The 14849-nt window shown below is 34.3% G+C and overlaps 1 protein-coding gene across 3 annotated transcripts; it reads right to left on the reverse strand.

Annotated features, from left to right (window-relative positions):
- Positions 1–1386: 1386 nt before the first annotated feature.
- LOC18432362 (uncharacterized) lies at positions 1387–9418 on the reverse strand. Of its 3 annotated transcripts, none has more exons than XR_016060847.1 (6): positions 8020–9418; positions 4938–7374; positions 3412–3472; positions 3050–3273; positions 2359–2581; positions 1387–1663 (listed from the first exon to the last, which is right to left on the reverse strand). XR_016060847.1 is itself a non-coding variant. In XM_088873976.1 (4 exons), exons 1-4 carry the CDS (start codon positions 8132–8134, stop codon positions 3046–3048), a joined length of 2841 nt encoding a protein of 946 aa, XP_088730102.1. In that variant the 5' UTR covers positions 8135–9416. The 3 variants fall into 3 exon arrangements, 1 of the variants encoding a protein (XP_088730102.1); XR_016060848.1 differs by having other exon boundaries at positions 2359–2572; positions 8020–9416; XM_088873976.1 differs by lacking the exons at positions 1387–1663; positions 2359–2581 and having other exon boundaries at positions 3046–3273; positions 8020–9416.
- Positions 9419–14849: the final 5431 nt, after the last annotated feature.

Here is a 14849-nt window from a genome sequence, read left to right on the forward strand (position 1 = left end):
GATCTCTCTTGGAGTTTTCCCATGATCATTGCAATATTTTGATCACTGCTTAGCACAGCCAGCTGCTAGTGATATTCTTATGGGTTTGTATACAATGAGATTGTTAAAAGGGTACGAAGTAGGTTCAAAAAGATGTAGTGAGAAAAGGTATAGGGATTGAGGGTTTCATTGAACATATAATTTTTAATAGAGCAAAATGATGGATTGGGATTCGTATTGAAAAAAACTATTATGATAATAATACAATAAGATTATTAACTTCAATGCACAAAGGTCACTACACCCAAGCCGGTTGATGTAAAATTGCATGTCTGGGGTGTGTTATTTCTTCCCGAACTTTGAGCAAGGACAGGGGTTGACCCCAAGCACCCAATCCTGCATCTTGTCCCAAGCTGAACATTCTCAATGTCACATCATTCAATTATGGGTGTGGTTTACATAAGATTGCAACCTTAAACGATTATAACAAGGTGCAGTTCCTAACTTTGTTATGAAATGCAATGTTGGAACTTTGTTATGAAATGCAATGTTGGTGTTGAAATTTTTTAGGATGGTGTGAGAATTTATTTTTATCTCTAGCTATAAAATTTTAAACTTAAAATGATTCAAATCAAACAGATCTATAAACACATAAAAATCTTGAAAATGGACTGTCTATAAATTTGTTGCAAGATGTATTAATTTTTTGAAATATCTTTGTTTCTCCACTTCTATACATCTTATGTCGAGATGATCGATGAGATAATTTTCGAACATCGAAACAAGCTTTTTCAAAGGAATTTATAGGTACATCTTAATTCTATATTTTAAGGTGTCAACCTTATATAAACTTTTTTCCTTCTATTATTTCTCACCCTACTCTTGTGTCTCATGAACAAAATATTAGAAGAAAAGAATTTTAAATGCCAGCCCGCACAAAACGGCTCATGTTAGATGGGTTTGCATAGATTAAAAGAAAAAAAAAAAAAGGATGGTTACGTTCATGTATCTTTTAGAATTTTAATTTCTCTTCTTCTTAACTCAATTAACTTAGAAATTGGAGCGTCCAGTCAATTAGACGCACCTAAAACACATCACACAAAACTCATTCAAATCAAATGAAATAACCAAAATGCCCACGAAGTTTAATAGCTATTGGTCGGTTTATTTTTTAGTTATTTTTTATATTTTATCAAGTGCGCATAAGTACTTCATGTGAACAAGTTTGTAAATAAAATAAAAATTTAAAAACTTAAATTGAGATCCTATGTTCTTCCCTTCTAATCTTAACCCTTGATCGTATACGGTTTCATATGCGAGCTGGCGTATAAAATCATTTTCCAGCAATAAAATGTGTGCTTCACTGAAAATAACAACTGAACTGAAAAGGAAAGGCAGAAAACCATAGAATTGGAAACTGAATTGGATTTTTATTTTCTCACACATCTGAATGTGTTCTTGTGGAAATGATTGTTACAATGAAATCAGAAGAAAGAAATAAGAAATGTGGGGAAACTCCCGTGTAAAACACAAAGCTTAAATAATTACAAACAAAGAATAAATAATAGAGATACAAACTGCACACCGAAATGTCCAAGAAAAGAATTACATCAAACTACACAAAAATCCAGAATTCCAGATTGTTCTGCCCAACTCCATCAAGCTCTCTGAGATCTCTCCATATCTGTGCAACCAATACAACTGTAAATTCCTTATTTACCAAAACCATAGAGAGAGACCAATATGTACACCTTGAGAGAGAGAGAAGCGATGAGTACAGCAAGAGAGAGAGAGAGAGAGAGAGAGAGAGAGAATAATATGTATGCCTTGAGAGAGGAGAGTGAAGAATTTACACCTTGATAGAGAGAACAACATGTAATGCACACCTTCTTAAAAAAAGGAAAAAGTTTATATAAGGTTGCAACCTTAAAATGTAGAATTAAGGTGCACCTCAAAAATCCATCATATTAGTTGTTTTGATGTTAGAAAACCCTCTAATTGATATGTCAAGATATATGAATATGAAAAATAGAAAAAAAATTGAGTCCTAAAAATAGTAGTCTATCTTGCAACAAATTATCTCAGACCATCTCAGACCATCCATTTTCAAGACTTTCAAGTGTTTATATATCTACTTGATTTGAAACATTTTTGGAGTTTAAGATTTTATATTTAGAGATGAAAATAGATCTTCAAGCCATCCTAAGAATTTTTTAAACCAAAATTATATTTAAGATAAAATTTGGAGGTGCATCTTAATTTGATTGTTTAAGGTTGCAACTTTATACAAACCACATCCTTTTAAAAACTAAAATATAGTCTATTACTAGAGAGAGATAACAATCACAGCAGAATTAGCAATCGACAGTTGGTGATTACCTTTGATATCTTCCACTATACAGGACCCTCAGAATAGTTTCAATAATGTAATCTAATGGAAAGAGGTCCCACTTCTTCAAACACTTGAACTAGCTGCCCAAACTGCAACCAGATTCACATGTACTTTAGGTAACATTTTGCAGTCAATGACTAAGAATCAGGTAAGGGTTACATCCAGTGCTTTGGGACCCGCATACCGAAACCACGCCCTTCTCTGTTGACTCTGAATCAGCATGTACTTCCTTAGTTAGCTAAGCCATTTTGCATAAAGACATTCACACAAAAAAAAAAAAAAAAGGGAAGAAGCTCAAAAAGATTAACTGAACTATTACTTATGAAAATCAAAGACACATGAATTTGAAACACCGTGAAGTATATCTGTATGGTAAATCCTGAAACCAAATTATAGAGCTATATTACGACAAATATGCCAATAATCTATGCTGAATCAGTTTAGATAGTTGGTATTCTCGCATAAGCAAGCAATATAAGACACCAATTGAGTATCTCTGCTGAACACTGTTTCCAAATCTCCATCCTTTCATTTTATATTTCATGTATTTATATATCGATGTATGTATCTATGTATCTATGTATGCATGTACTATGTAATAACAAAAATAGAAATGAATTGTCAACTTGAGCAAGCAAATACATATCATCACAAGTTCAAGTGGAACCTGCAACTTACGTTGGTGCAAGGTTACCAAGAGACTTGAGTTCTTCCCCAGACAACTCGTCGATCACATGACCATCGATATCAATCATATATGCCTTACTCTCAGTGGTTGGGAGACCCCTGTCTGCTAATAAATCCAAGTCTATTTGATGAAGCTCTCTGCCATTCACCAAGACACCAGTTTTTCCTCCGGCGCAATCTTTAGACAAGGGATGATGAAATTCCTCAATGAATGGCTGCATACAAAAAAATAAAAAATAAAAAAAATAAGCATTTTGTCCACATCCTAAAAGAGCGATTTCCTCAAACTGATTTCATGCTCAATAATTTAAATGACTCATTGATGTGTTCTCACAAGTGATTTTCTAACTCACAGGTATTATGCCGAGGCATGGCTTGCCCATGACACCCCAAAATCCAGCTTGGTAATCATACCTGGTAATAGAAGTGCAGAATAGTGCTACTAAGTCAGTACTCTCAAACGGAAATGGATAAAGAATCAATAGATAGAATATAATACCGATCACGTCCTGGGATCAAAGATGTCACAGCAATTCTAGGAGAACTCAAATAAAATTTGGTCTTGAATCAGCGTCCATGTAATCCAAAGTTTGAGATGGTCAACCACCAACTGGAACTCATTCATTAAGTAACACTGTCGCATGCTAATAGTATTACAAATACATAGGGGCTATTTTTCTCTGCCCTTCTTTTTATTAGTAAATGTGGGAAGGTTACAAGGATTTTAATGATCAGGTACACATGAAGTATGATTCATCTGTATTCCAATTATTAGCTATTGTCTAAGATGTCCCTCTCTAGCTAAGGACGAAACCTTGTAGCATCCCCTTTTCTTAGAAGGATATCCATAAGCACCAGTCAAAATATGATAGAAAAAGTATGTCCAATGGGTTGTGGATTGTTAATCTTTAAAATTACATTCAGTACATTTGCTACCGGATAATGTGCCAAGATCTGCTGAATAGTGAAGCACAAAGATAAAGCATGCACCAGACGTAACCTTGTAATGAAACACACGGTTTGAACTCATGAATGACGGATTTATGATTTATTATATGTCACCATCCACGCCAATCAAGCACTGACACAACGTAAAAATAAATGTAAAAGATACACACCGTACTCATAATTATGACAGATAAATGATACTATAATACATATTGAGTCTTATACATAAAAAGCTGGGGCTCTGATGAATGAAAAGCTCCCAACTGCTGCATATACCACATCTTGACTCGTTTTTTTGAGAATTACATCTCGACTTGTTCACATTAATAAAAGGACCAGAGACATGGGGTTTACATCAGGGACTCTAGAGTATGGAACTAAACCTCACATCTGAAATAATTACAAGTATAGCAACAACTAAATGAATTTGTATTTTACAACACACAGATTATGTAAGATACATAAACAAACACATGTACACGTATTTGACCATTTTATACAAACAAAACAATGGACCTCCACATGCAGGTTCCGCAGTCAGATATCCCCTTTACATGTTGTATTCAGAGTCTGACCTCCAAAGTCCAAACATTCCATAGCACCTAATGCTATGGAAGGAAAGCAAATATTCTTATCCATGCCATGGATAAGATAAGAAAATCAGTCCCTTATATCATTTTGAGTGAAAGTTTAGAAATAACCAAGAAAAATCTAGCATGTTTCTGGGTAAGAGAAGAAATGCAACTACCTTAACCATATTCAAGAGCTGAGTAACAAAATCACTATACAAAGTTAGGAATCGGACTTGGGCTTGAGTTGTTAGCAGTTGACTTTAGCAATGCTGAATCTCAAGTTCAATTCCTATCTTTGAACTACCCAAAAGAAGTGTATATCTATACACACCATAGGCAGGACACAGCGTTGAACTTACCAATAGTTTCCTGCCTGAATAGACCCCGCTTTCTCCTCAGCCTTCGTAACCAGACTGTCTGGTATAGGTTTGCCATTTACTGAGACCTTCAACTTCATACTTTCCAATCCTTGACCCAAGTCTCTCAACTTTTTCTTTATAAACCCCCCAATAGATGCATCACCACCTTTACTTGACTTCTTTGATGGGTCATCACTTTCTTCACTGATTTCCGTGGTATCTGGAGATTCTTCAGGTTCCGAATCCTTATGCCGATCACTATGTTCAAGACTCTTCCTCTCTGAATCAGTCTTACGAAGCAATTCACTAGGTGAAGAATACCCAAAATGCTCATGAAGTGGGGAGCCTGGAACGGGTGTTCCCAATGACTGTTTTCCTCCTCTGGGCACCTCTCTTGGCTCATTAGTTGTATCAATTCTATCTTTGATCAGCTTGGGAGAATCACTTGCTAAGTGCTTTCTCTCATTCGGATTATCTTGGGGGTAGGGAAATGAAGAAGGGAAGGCAGTTTTGCTCTCAGTAGAGTAATTTTTACCGACTGAATTGTCATAATCTTCAGAAACAGAAGTTGGCTCCTCTTGCAAATGGTCCTCATTGACTGGCATAGGCTTAGAAGTATCTGAACAAGTAGCACTACCACGAGATATAGACCCCAACTCACCTTGAGAGCTCTCACTTTTTGCTGGTTTTGGTACCATTTTCCCTCCCTCTTCTAGAGAAAATGAAAGCACTCTAGAACACGCACCACATTTCAGTTTGTAGTGTTTCTTCCTGGAGACATGGAAATTTTCAGGTAGCTGAAGCAACCGCAAGCATTTGTAGCAAGTCACAAATGGAGCACCACTTGCTATAGGCCTGCAATGACAAGCCTCCCCTTTGGATCCCATTCCTCTTTTCATGTTCCCCTTCTCTTTGTAGTGACTATTTGCAGGCTCAAACTCCATTAACCTTTTCTCTTTTGAGTGCATATTATGCTCCCAAGGGTGCATATTATGGCTATGAACATGGAATGGGGAATCCATAGGACTAGGACCATAAGGATGGGAATGCATATTGTGACTACCAGCCCTACAACATCCATGACTACATACAATTTGTCCAGGATTCTGCCAATTTTCATTGTAGCAATGTAAGCAAGAGCACATTGGGTTGGGAATGGGGCTATGTGCATGCGCATTTGGAGATTCTCGATCCATATCCATATATGAATAACCAGGAGGCATTTGAGAGAGCCCATAAGGCCATGGTGACATTTTTCCATTAACACGAGCTCCATGAGGGTGCCTATAGAATCTTGGACCCTCTGCAATGGCATAATTAGGGGAATAATGTGGAGGTTCATGTTCAAAACCATGAGGCCAATACATATCTTGGTGAGCTCCCCTATGATTACTGAAAATCTTATCAGACCCAAAATAAGAACCAGCATGAAACAAAGAATCTTGATCAGCCTCATAAGCCAGGATACCCCGATTGTCTACATGAGCTGGTTTTCCTCTATGCATGCGGGGTCTAAAGAACCCATCATGAATGTGATCCTCCACGTAGTTCGATGGACCCTCATCTCGATACATAGGTTCAGTTTGTTGACCCCTTGAAAACCCATCTCTTCGAAATGGCACTTGATCTGGCATTGGGTAAAACTTATCAAAATTCCTCCCTTCATGGTCGTGCATCTCATACATAGGAGGTTCTGACCCATCCAAACTCCAGTTAGGGCTACTCCCATTACCCCAGCTCTGAAAGGAATCTGAATTACTTAATTCCCTTCCATTTCTGGGTGACCCATAAAATCCCCCGTCTTGTTTAAGAAAGGCTTTTCTAGAGAGATAAACCTTTTGGTCACCAAAAGAAGAGCCACTGCTGGGTCTTGAAGCATTGCTATTGCTCATACACTCAAAAGTGTCTTCATGATTACCATAAGTTTCTAGACCCTTAAGTTTCTCTCTAGATCCCATATATTGAGATCGATATCCAAGAGCTCGCCTGTGAGGAGAAACAATGGATGGGTTTCTCTTTGGAGAAGCCTCCTGCTGTTCTCCGTTACGCGTTTGCGCCCTTTGAGGTGGCGAAGAGATCTCCTTATTTTCTCCATTTCTCATTTGCTTTGAATTATCTTGTGGGGTTTCTGCTTTATTCCTTGGACACAGCTCCCCATTCTCAAAAGCTGCCTCCTTTCCTCTATGATTAATCACATCTGGAGATGATGGAAATCCTGAATCCCCATTTGTTTTAGACCAGCCGATCTCTTTGTGTGGGTCAAGTCGATCACTTACATGCTCAGAACCTGATGTAGAAGCCTCATCTGAGCAAATTGTGAGAACTTTGCTTGAAGCATTTGATCCATTTTTAATGGGACATACAATGGATTGATTTTGAGTTGAGTTGTCTTCTATTGCTTTAGAGGAGGTGAGGGCTGGAAGGGCCCCATTTTTTGCTGCAAAAGACACGAATATCAGGATATAAAACTACATAATGTATAAGAACAAATTAAACCAGTAAAATGAGAGACAAGTCGCCAAAAAGAGAAAAAAACGGCATGGAAAAGGGGGGGAAAAAAGAAACAGAAAGACCAAGAAGATTTTAATCCACGAATTTTAATGTAATTGGGAAATTTCCACTTATTTCCCAATAATATGAACAAGTATTCATCATGAATTCCACTGCACAATGTTGGAAGAAGCATGAACTTATTGAACTCTAATCTCATTAAGAAACAAAACAAAAGAAAGGCTTTGAAAAAATCTAAAGAAGCATCTGATTACCACATAAAGCATAAGCATTGAATTGAACAGACCACCATATTATAAGGAAAAATTCACCACTGAATTGAAGAAACCACTATATTATAAGGAAAATTTCCAGTAACAAACGCAGAAATGCAACAATCATACCAAAAAAGAGTTATATATGGAAATTTTAGGCCAGACAACATCAGTGCGAAGTAATACCCAAAGATCAATCAAACAAAAAAATTAGAAATCAAAAGAAAAAAAAAAATACTATAAGAACTATGAGAAGTAAATGATCATAAACAATAATTATTGTTGGACAACCAAGCCAAAATGGGCATTGAGCTTACCTTGGAGAGTTGTTCCACATCCCCCACACTGGTAAACAGGAATATTTGGTAATTCCGGAAGAAGGTGATGACAATTCGGACAATAGACCAGACGAACTCTAGCAACAGTGGCCATGAATTTTGAAGCTACTTGAGACTGAAATTTCGATTATCATCAATCCTTATGCAACCAAAAACTCCTTAAATGGTGAAAAACCAGAGAAAAAGCCCTAGATCTCAAATGGAGATGGAGACTTCTGCATAAAAAGACACTTTTCCTGGAAAAAGCAAATGCAAGTAAATACCAAGAAACCCTAAATGTTCTGAGTTTATGTTAAAGAGCTCAGATGTTCAACAGTTACAGGAATTGTAAAAAACAATACCCTAGAACTTGGACAAGGACACAGAACTCTCCATGAAAAACTTAGGACCTTTTTCAATGTACATGGGAAAAACAACAAAAAGAAAAAAAACCCAAAATTTGTGTACAAAAATTTTCGAGAGCTGTATTAAATTCAGATATCTAAACCCAATATAAAAAACCTCATTTTTCAGCAGAGAAATACAAATATTGAAAAAAAAACTGAAATTGCAGAGACTCCAATGAAAAGTAAATGACACAAAGACCTCAGAAACCCGTCAATTTTCAAAATCTTTCACAGGAAAAATGCAGAGCAATCACAAATAACCCAAGATTCACTGAATGATAAGAAACAATAACAGTTATGAAATGCAATTTATACTTCAAAAACTTCATAATCTGCAATGAAATAATACAAGAAAATGCAGAAACAATTTCAGGAAAATGGACGAAAAATATTGCATACTAACATGCAAATAGAAACATTCTTAAGAGATCCCAAACGATATAATCAAATGGATATGAGGTAAACACATATGAAAAAAAATGGGTTTTTTTATGGTGAAATGGACAAAATGATTTTTTAAAATGGAAGTAGAGAGAAAAGGGGGGATTTTGAGGAAACAGAGCAAAAAATGATGCAGAATATGAAGAAGAAAATGGACACTTTAAATAAAGCTCAGACACTAAAGCGTGCTTTAGAGAGACAGCGTAATCTGGAAGGATTGACTGGAACTTAAGCGACGGATTTAGAGAGAGAAAGAGAGAGGGTTGACGTGAAAATGGACACTGAATTGCTCCAAGAGACAGAGAGAGAGAACGGGTATTGACCTGAAATTGGTCACTGAACTTAGAGAGAGAGAATTTGAGAGATAGAGAGAGAGAATTTGAGAGATAGAGAGAGGGAGAGAGAATTTGAGAGATAGAGAGAGAGAGAGAGAGAGTTTTAGAGAGAGAATTGATTTTAGAAAGAGAGAGAGAAATTTGACCGAGAAAAGAAGGTTCGTAGTGGTGACTCCACCTCCCGTTGTCAAGTGGCAGAGTCGCTCAGACGCTTAAACAGAGACAGATAACGTCAAAGCAAAAGAGAACATCAGTGAAAATTACTAAAATACCCTAACCTAACACAAAATGTCGTAACGTACACTTTAAAATATATTGCGGTACGAGAAACTTATGATTGTTTGAAAATCTATTTTTATGGCTTATTATAAAATTTAAAATTATTATATTAATAAATATAATAGAGATTGAGCAAATCAAAACACTTTAAATTCTTGAAACTAGATGGTCAAGCGAACTTGTTATAAGATATACTAATTTTTGGACTTGAAATTCTTTTTCTTCTTTATGACATACAAAGGAATTCACGAAGGAATTCACGTGCTTGAGCTGAGGTTTAAAACTTTATCAAAATACACCTATTTTTTAATAATTTGATAATTTATTTTTTCAACTATTCCACATGGTTATGTGCGTTTTAATCGAATTTTGAAATTAAATAACATGATTTATATAAAATATTAAATAATTAATATCTTTTGTAAATTCTGATGAATTTCATCTTTAAAATAACATTACAGCCTTCATATCCATTACGACCATATAGACCAATGTATTTTTGAGATCCTACTGCATTACAATGGTCTTTATATCTTTGGTTGGATGATTGATCAAATTATCATCATCAAAGTCTTATCCCAACTATTTACGATCGGCATGGAAGATTGATCAAGATGAAACAAAAATTGCATATTTCATTTTTTGTGTTTTGTTTCACTAAGCTAAGGTCTTGAACATCAACCTAGCGATAGTAATGATATAGAAATTATGTTCATTAGGCTTAAGACTATAAATTTTACGGTTTTACAGTCAAGTTGTGAGCAATCGTACGTAAAGGATTCATCCTTGTGCTTTCCTCTATGTTATTTAAAGTGTGTAGTTTGCATAAGGTTGCAACCTTAAACAATCAAATTAAGGAGCACCTCCAACTTTTATTATAAATGTAATTTTGGTATCAAGAATTATTAGGATGGCTTGAGAAACTATTTTCATCTCTAATTATAAATTTTTAAACTCGAAAAATGGTTCAAATCAAGTAGATCTATAAACATATAAAAATCTTGAAAATGGACGATCTAGATAATGTGTTGCAAGATATACTATTTTTATTCATATTCTATGACTTGCTATGTTAATTTTCATAAACCTTTTTGCTAAAAATTATAAAATAATTGAGAAATTCAAATCAAAATGAGAAAAATGTCGAATACACAAGTTATCAACTATTTAGTACTTAACCGATTTTTATGAAATATGGTCACTTGTAATTTAATAGCATTTTTAAATGGAGAAGTATATGATGAAACCATTTACCTTTGGTACAAAGTGGTCACAATTAATCTTGACCATTGGATGTGAAATTGAGTGGCTGCATTTATTTCATTAACTAAGCTCAAAGTTCAAAAGAAATTTTCTCAAATTTTGTAAGACACCCCAGCTATCAGATTTCACATGGAATGGTTATAAGTAATTATGACCTCTTTATACAAAATGTAAATAACCTCATTGTATGCAAACCCTTTTTAAATTACTAAACAAAAATATATGTAATATAAATAGTTCCTCTCATAGATACTTTGATAAATGGGTGCGGTTGGCATATGGATGCCTCCGTAGGTGTAGAGGTAAGGTGCCTTTCAAATTTTATCATAGTATATAATTTTGATGTAAATTTTTTTTAAGATTATCTCAAAATCTATTTTTATATGTAATTATATAATTTTAAATTTAAAAAATGTTTAAAATCAAATAGATTTATAAACATATAAAAAATCTTGAAAATGGATGGTGTAGATAATATGTTGTAAAATGCGCTATTACCGAGACTTAAAATCTTTTTATTTTTCATAGATATACATCTCGATGATCAATCAAAGGGTTTTTCAATATTAAAACTATTTTTTTTTTATGGATTTTTGAAAGACATCCGTAGTTCTACGTTATAAGATAGCATCTTTATATAAATTTTTTTCGTGATGGATTTCCCAATCAAACAATAACTAACAAGGGTATCATTGTTATTCTGGCGAAAGAATAGGCTATTTTGTCCTTTTTTAAAAGGTTCGGATATCTAGGTCATATTAGAAAAAGACAGTGCTATTTTCGTCATTAACCAAAGCAAGGAAGGCTCACCGCGTATTTAATTATACGCGACGCTGAGGTGGCACTTAGGTCGAGTGGGATCCCGGCATTGCACCGCTAGTAACGACTTAAGTTGAAAACATCGCCGATTATTTGAGTTTCTTGGAGATATTTACCGTAATGAGTCAAAGAAATCGCCGAGTTTGCGTGTTTCTTAGGGCTGAAATTTCATGCAATTTTTACGTCAGAAAATTTTGGTGCACCAGCTAAGAAGAATCATGGTAAAGAAAGAGTTTAAAATCCACTCTATTTTTTGTGATAGATCGTTGGATTGGTATAATTTAAAAATATTAAAAATTGATATTAGATTTATGGGACAAAAATTTAGGAGGACCTAAACCTTATTGGACAAGTTTAAAACAAAGGAAAATATATGAAAGAGATTTAAAAACAGACTTTTTGTTGACTTTTCTTTTCAAAGCCCATTCTACAAAAGGTTTGTCAATTATGAAATTTATATTGGAAAATAAATTCAACAGAGATAGATCTTTCGTAAATTGAATTCTTTTTTTTATATCTCGACCTAAACGAAATAGATTTTCTACAAAATATCATTTATTTCTATAGCAGCAGTATGTGGGTTCATTTCTATGAAAGTGGGTGGAGCAGCTTTTTCATTCCACAAACGTGGGAAATGGGTCATTTTGCTGAAATTTCAATGGAAACAAATGCACCCCTGATATCAATTGAATTCCCACCTTCCATCTTCCATATACGACATTTCATAAGGTTAAATTGGAGTTTGGCATTTCTAACACTTGGTCAATTGACAGCATGTCTCAATGATCAATTTTAAAGTTGATGTTCCTAACACTTATATTTGTGTCAAGCACATAATATAACAAAATTATCTATAAGAAAACAGCTTTAAGTTACAAAGAAAGCAAAGAAAACATATTCACCCCTAAAAAAAAAAAAAAACAATTTTTCTTAGTTTGAATATTTTTAGTTTATGGTGGATAATAAGCTAATAAAAAGCAGACATATAACAGTGAGTGTCTGTATATTGTGTAAGCAAGGTGAATAAGGAGATCATCTTTTCTTATCATGTCTTTTTACCTAAGGAATATGGATGCCAGTATTACTGGAAGATGGATATTTGGCTAAACCTTCCATGACATACCATAGACCATTTGAATCTCCCATTGTTACCCAAAGTGGGTAAAATCATTTGGAGGTCTTTTACAATAATTATTTGTCGTTTTCAAGCTTGGATGAGAAATGAGGGCAATAGTGTTTGGTTAGCAGCCACGAAAAAACTTTTGTTTGGTTAGCAGCCACAGAAAAACTTTTGTCATATCTGTATCATGAATTGTGATCTAACATTATATATTCATGCTAAGGCACACCCTATATAGGAGATTGAAAGTATCATTCGTGTAGCACTAACTGTTTAGAAAATCTAATGAGAAGGTTGATACCTAAGCCACACAAGGGGTTGCTCGTGATGCTTTATTATTGTTTTAGAGGCTGGCAAGGTTTAGCTTTAATGGCATGCTTTGTTGTCCCTTTATATTTGTATTCGATGTTATAAATTAGTAGGATATATGTCACACCCCGAGAATTTACAATACTGATATTCTAAAGATGTGTCAGTCAAAACATATATATATTTCTTGATAGGACAAATTTACAGTGGCGAATTCTTACAAGGTAACAAAAGAAAGTTAGCACAACAACAATATCTTCTAAGGTTAATCTTGACTAGCACTCAGAATGAATCTGCATTTATCCTGAAAAAATGTTTACCATAATTTGATGAGTTTGGCTACTCAGTAAGTGATCATCATAATCCTAAAAATAATCATGATTGAAAGATATCAATATTTTCAAAAAGGAGATCTATTAACAGGAATGCATTAACAGTTTCACTTTCAAAAATGCATAATTAAGTATAATTCGAATAATTAAAATACATATCACATTTTAACATCAATGCATAATTAAAAGGATTTCACAAAATACCCTACTGGCGTCCCAAGTAGGTCACCTATATACCCCATCAGCGTCCTGATGGGTCAACTTAATCCCTATCGGCGTCCCAGATAGATCCACTTAATCCCTGCAGGTCCACTTATACCTCACCGGTGTACCGGATGAGTCCACTTAATCCCTACCGGCGTCCCGGATAGGTCCACTTATACCTTACCAGCAAGCTGGATGAGTTCACTTGCATACTTAAAGTATTTCTAAATCTCTTTAAACCAGTGTTTAAAAAAACGTCGAGTCGAACCGGACTCGCCCGGTTCGACTCGGGAATCGCCATGGACGGATCGAATCGACGAAAAAAACGGGAATCGTCCGGTTCTAGAGAGGACCGGACGATTCTATACAGTGACTCATCGATTCACTGTACGGAATCGGCGAGTCTGTACAGTGAATCGGCGATTCCCGTACGGAATTTTTATTTTTTTTTTGTAATCCATGATAGATTTTTTTGTAATACTTGATCGATTTTTTTGTAATCCATGATTGAATTGTTTTTTTTTTTTTGTAATCCATGATCAAATTTTTGTAACCCATAGAATTTTTTGTAATCCATGATCGAATTTTTTGTAATCCATGATCGAAATGTTTGTTTTTTTTTTCTTGTAATCCATGATCGAATTTTTTGTTTTTGTTTTTTTTTTTGTAACCCATGATAGAATTTTTTGTAATCCATGATCAAATGTTTTGTAATACATGATCGAAATGTTTGTTTTCTTTTTGTAATCCATGATCGAAATGTTTGTTTTTTTTTTTGTAATCCATGATCGAATTTTTTGTTTTTTGCTTTTTTTGTAACCCATGATAGAGTTTTTTGTAATCCATGATCGAATTGTTTTTTTCTTTTTTTGTAATCCACGATTGAATTTTTTGTTTTTTTTTGTTTTTTTTTTTTTGTAATCCATGATCGAATTTTATGTAATCCATGATCGAATTTTATGTAATCCATGATCGAATTTTTTGTAATCCATGATTGAATTTTTGAAAATTTGTGATTTTTTTTTTTTAATCCGTAATCGAATTTTTTTTTGTAATCCATGATAGAATTTTTTGAAAATTTGTGATTTTTTTTTTTTAATCCATGATCGAATTTTTTTTTGTAATCCATGATAGAATTTTTTGAAAATTTGTGATTTTTTTTTTTAATCCATGATCGATTTTTTTGAAAATTTGTTTTTTTTTTTTTTAATCCATATTATTCAAAGAGAAAATGAGAGAGATGATGATTCTGATGCCACCCTATCCCAGCCATATTATTCACATATCGAGTCCCAACAGCAACAGTGTAGGGATGAGCACG

The sequence above is a fragment of the Amborella trichopoda genome, chromosome 8, assembly GCF_054954075.1.
Source record: "Amborella trichopoda isolate Santa Cruz 75 chromosome 8, AtrichopodaSantaCruz75HAP2 v2.0, whole genome shotgun sequence".
In the NCBI taxonomy this organism is placed as follows: domain Eukaryota; kingdom Viridiplantae; phylum Streptophyta; class Magnoliopsida; order Amborellales; family Amborellaceae; genus Amborella; species Amborella trichopoda.

Bases quoted from the DNA above. Each gene is read 5' to 3' on its own strand.
- LOC18432362 (XM_088873976.1), bottom strand. From the start codon at position 8,134: ATGGCCACTGTTGCTAGAGTTCGTCTGGTCTATTGTCCGAATTGTCAT. The intron at 3,473-4,937 runs GTAAGTTCAACG...TTCTATTACCAG, and splicing joins ATTCAGGCAGGAAACTATTG to GTATGATTACCAAGCTGGAT. The intron at 3,274-3,411 runs GTGAGTTAGAAA...TTTTGTATGCAG, and splicing joins CATGCCTCGGCATAATACCT to CCATTCATTGAGGAATTTCA.